This window comes from Trachurus japonicus, chromosome 14 (genome assembly GCF_045865225.1).
Source record: "Trachurus japonicus isolate A0001 chromosome 14, Traja_1.0".
NCBI classification, from domain to species: domain Eukaryota; kingdom Metazoa; phylum Chordata; class Actinopteri; order Carangiformes; family Carangidae; genus Trachurus; species Trachurus japonicus.
Window position 1 is genome coordinate 363,535 of NC_140920.1, and position 4,629 is coordinate 368,163.

General features: G+C 46.8%; 1 protein-coding gene across 1 annotated transcript; it reads left to right on the top strand.

Moving 5' to 3' along the window:
• Nucleotides 1–2,715: 2,715 nt before the first annotated feature.
• Nucleotides 2,716–4,390, top strand: LOC146973973 (tripartite motif-containing protein 16-like). The gene has a single exon (XM_085796957.1). The coding sequence runs from the start codon at nt 2,726–2,728 to the stop codon at nt 4,388–4,390; it is 1,665 nt and encodes a 554-aa protein (XP_085653083.1). The 5' UTR covers nt 2,716–2,725.
• Nucleotides 4,391–4,629: the final 239 nt, after the last annotated feature.

The window sequence follows — 4,629 nt, forward strand, 5'->3', positions numbered from 1 at the left end:
ACACTCTACTCTCCCTGGAGGAAGTGTCTGCAGACCTGAGGAGACTGCGTCCTGGCAAGTCGGCTGGCCCTGACGGTGTTTCAGCTAGACTCCTTAAAGGGATAGTTCACCCTAGAATGATATTTCGCTCATTATCTACTCACCCTCATGTTGACTAAGGGCTGGAAGAATTTTCAGAGTCCTCCGTCCCTTCTCTGAGTTACAGGGGGTCTTGGCGTAGCAGTGCATTTCAATGCAACGGTTGCAAAGGGACACCAGAGCTCTTCGTAAAAAAACACACACAAAAAAACATCCAAATACCTCCATGATGCTCGTATGTAATGTCCGTCTTGTGCTGAAGCCCCAAATTGCGTAATTGTCCCGAAAAAAATTAAATAAGTCCACATTCCAAGCATGTTTGTAGCATTAGCTCCTAGTGTCTGTTCTTCCGCTGCCAGCGCGCATGCGCAAGGTTCTGGCTCGTACAAATACGGCTCAGCAAAGAAATGCAGCTCGTCCTCGACATCAAAATCTTCAGCCATGGCTAAAATATGTTTTAAGAGGCCAAAATTGCACGAAAAAGTGTTGTCTCGGTGCAAGGCAGGCTATTACGAACTGCTTCTAGTCCTTCGCCGGGGTAAACAAGGAAGCGAGTCGGTCTCAGTGCGAACCTTGCGCATGCGCGCTGGCAGTGGAACCGGACAACAACACTAGGAGCTAATGCTACAAACATGCTTGGAATATGGACTTATTTAATTTTTTTCGGGACAATTACGCAATTTGGGGCTTCAGCACAAGACGGACATTACATACGAGCATCATGGAGGTATTTAGATGTTTTTTTGTGTGTGTTTTTTTACGAAGAGCTCTGGTGTCCCTTTGCAACCGTTGCATTGAAATGCACTGCTACGCCGAGACCCCCTGTAACTCAGAGAAGGGACGGTGGACTCTGAAAATTCTTCCAGCCCTTAGTCAACATGAGGGGGAGTAGATAATGAGCGAAATATCATTCTAGGGTGAACTATCCCTTTAAGGACTGTGCTGCCCAGCTGGCTGTGCCTCTCCGTACCATCTTCAACCTGAGCCTGTAGTCATGTAGGATCCCTCTTCTCTGGAAGACCTCGTGCCTGGTGCCGGTTCCCAAAGTGGCGAGGCCAGCAGGAATCAGTGACTACAGACCAGTAGCCCTGACTTCTCATGTTATGAAGACTCTGGAGAGACTACTACTTCGCCACCTTCGACCTCAGTTACAGCATTCTGTGGACCCCTTGCAGTTTGCATACCGGGAGAACATTGGGGTGGACGATGCAATCATCTACATGTTGCATCGGATTTACTCTTACCTGGATGAACCTGGGCGATGTGTGAGACTGCTGTTTCTAGACTTTTCCAGTGCCTTTGACACAATTCAACCTAGTATTCTGAGAGGAAAGCTGGAGAAGATGGGAGTAGATCCAACCATCATCTTGTGGGTCTATACTGTAACTATCTGACAGAGCGGCCACAGTATGTGAGGCTGGGGAATTGCATGTCAGACACAGTGGTGAGCAGTGTAGGAGTACCACAAGGTACTGTGCTCTCACCTTACCTCTTCACACTTTTCATTGCAGATTTCACATCCACATCTGAATCTTTCCATGTTCAGAAGTACTCTGACGACACGGCCATAGTGGCATGTGTGAAGAAGGGACAGGAAGATGAATACAGGGACCTGGTGGGGGCGTTCACAGACTGGTGCAACAAGAACAACTTGTTGCTTAAAGCAGAAGTAAGTGATATATTTGTGTTAATATAAGTCTTAAATAGTTATATCTTCCGACAGCAATCACTTCTATAGAGTGTTTGGTCTGAAACACGGGTCTGTCAGTCCCAACTCCGTCGGCTGACAAGAAGTTATGGTGCGTTCAAGGCAACCCGTAACTCGTGTTTTTCCGACCTGTGAAGTTGTACCAGTTTGATCAGAAGTTACGAGTGGCCGTTCTAGTGACTTTCACAGGTAAAACTGGTCAGAAAAACACGAGTGGGTTGCCTGGAACGCTACAAAGTCGTAAGTTGTGACCTGAAGCTGTAATTTACGATTTCAAAAACCTGCCTGGAATGCAGCATTAGCGAAAACCACCGGATCGCTTACTTCTGCTTTAATACATCAAAGACCAAAGAAATGATTATTGACTTTGGCAGGTCCAAGAGATCCTTCCGGCCTGTGACTGTGGATGGGGTGGACATTGAGAGGGTTCAGTCATACAAGTACCTGGAGTACACCTTGATGACAGGCTGGACTGGTCCGTACACACAAATGATGTGTACAAAAAGACACAAATCTGATGATGTGATTTGTTTCCTGTTTGCTGCTCCTCGCCTGTTTTATTTACTTCTATTTAAAGGCATTGCATGTCTGAGCTCAGACTTCATTAAAGACTTTGATGTTGAACTTTGACTTGGTTTCCTGTCTGATCCCTGAGTTTGAGTCAATCACCAGCTGCTTTATGACAGTTACACAGGCTCCATGTGTAGAGACGATATTCTATCTCACTGCTCCTGTTTTTACTGTCACTTTATTGTGGTACTTTGACCTGAGTAATAAATTATATTGTTTTCATGTAAGAGCATGTTTATGAACGTCAATAAATGAACCTTGAACCTCATAACTGGAAACAGGTGACGTGTCAGAGCTGATGTGGCTCAGAGAACAACTTGGTAATCCAGAGTGAAACGTCTTGACTTTGGAGACGGTCGTAGAGGAGAAATGGCGCAGCAAATGATTCAGCTGGATCAAGAAAAATGGAACTGTTCGATCTGTCTGGATCTTCTAAAGGAGCCGGTGACTATTCCCTGTGGACACAGCTACTGTATGAGCTGTATTAAAAACTACTGGGGTGAAGATGATCAGAAGAAGACATGCAGCTGTCCTCAGTGCAGACAGAGCTTCACACCGAGGCCAGCCCTGGTGAAAAACACCATGTTTGCAGAATTTGTGGAGGAAGTGAAGAAGGTTGGACTGAAAGCTGCTTCAGCTGATCACTCCTACGCTGGACCAGGAGACGTGGCCTGTGACTACTGCACTGGGAGGAAGCTGAAAGCCGTCAAGTCCTGTCTGGTGTGTACGGCCTCTTACTGTGAGCAGCACCTTCAGCCTCACTACGACGTAGCTCCACTGAAGAAACACACGCTGGTCCAAGCCTCTTCTAAACTTCTGGAGAACATCTGCCCTCGCCATAATGAGGTGATAAAGATCTTCTGCCGCACCGATCAGCAGTGTATCTGTTCTCTCTGCTCCATGGATGAACACAAAGGCCACGACACAGTCTCAGCTGTAGCAGAAAGGGCTGAGAAACAGAAGGAGCTCGGGCTGAGTCGTCAAAAGATCCAACAGAGAATCCAGGACAGAGAGAAAGATGTGAAGGTGCTTCAACAGGAGGCGGAGGCCATCAACCTCTCTGCTGATGAAGCTGTTAGTAACAGTGAGAAGACCTTCACCCACTTGATCCAACTCATTGAGAAGAGAAGGTCTGAGGTGAAGCAGCAGATCAGATCTCAACAGGAAACTGAAGTGAGTCGAGTCAAAGAGCTGGAGGAGAAGCTGCAGCAGGAGATCACTGAGCTGAGGAGGAAAGACTCTGGTCTGGAGCAGCTGTCAATCACAGAGGACCACCTCCACTTCCTAAACACCTACCCCTCTCTGCCTCATCTGGGTGAAGCAACGAAGTTACCCACCATCACTCAACAACCTCCATCGTATTTTAAGGAAGTGACAGCAGCAGTGTCAGAGGCCAGAGATAAAGTAAAGGCTGTTCTCAGTGAGGAGGGGTCAAAGGTCTCATGGTCAGTGTCTCAAGTAGAAGTTTTACCGCTGCAGAGAGAACCTCAGACCAGAGATGAATTCTGGAGATTTTCAAAACAAATCATTTTGGATCCAAACACAGCACACACACGTTTGTTACTGAGTGACAGGAACAGAAAAGTAACTATGATGAGAGTGGACCAGTCATATCCAAGTCATCCAGACAGATTCACTGGATGTCATCAGGTTCTGAGTCCAGAGGGTCTGACAGGACGTTGTTACTGGGAGGTGGAGTGGAGCGGTGACGTTTATATAGCAGTTTCCTACAAGAACATCCAGAGAACAGGGACAGGGAATGAATCTGCATTTGGATACAATGACAAATCCTGGTCATTACACTGCTACAGTGGTGGTTATAGATTCAGACATAACAGTAAAGGTCCCTCCGTCTCAGGTCCTCGGTCCTCCAGAATAGGAGTGTACCTGGATCACAGGGCAGGTATTCTGTCTTTCTACAGCGTCACTGAAACCATGACTCTGATCCACAGAGTCCAGACCTCCTTCACTCAGCCTCTACATCCTGGACTCTGGGTTTGGTCAGGTTCAGCTGAGTTGTGTGAGCTCCAGTAAACAGGAGTGTTTAGTGTGGTTCATCATGATGCTGCAGTCGACCTCAACCCCCCTCCCCCCAACCAACACACACACACACACACACACACACACACACACACACACACACACACGCAACTTTCTTCTGGCGAACAAGACTAGCACTGATACAGACAGTGATGGTCTAATGTTTTTATTTTCTACTTCTGGATTAGATTATTTTGTTTGATGAATCTTTATCGTTACTTGCATTTAACATG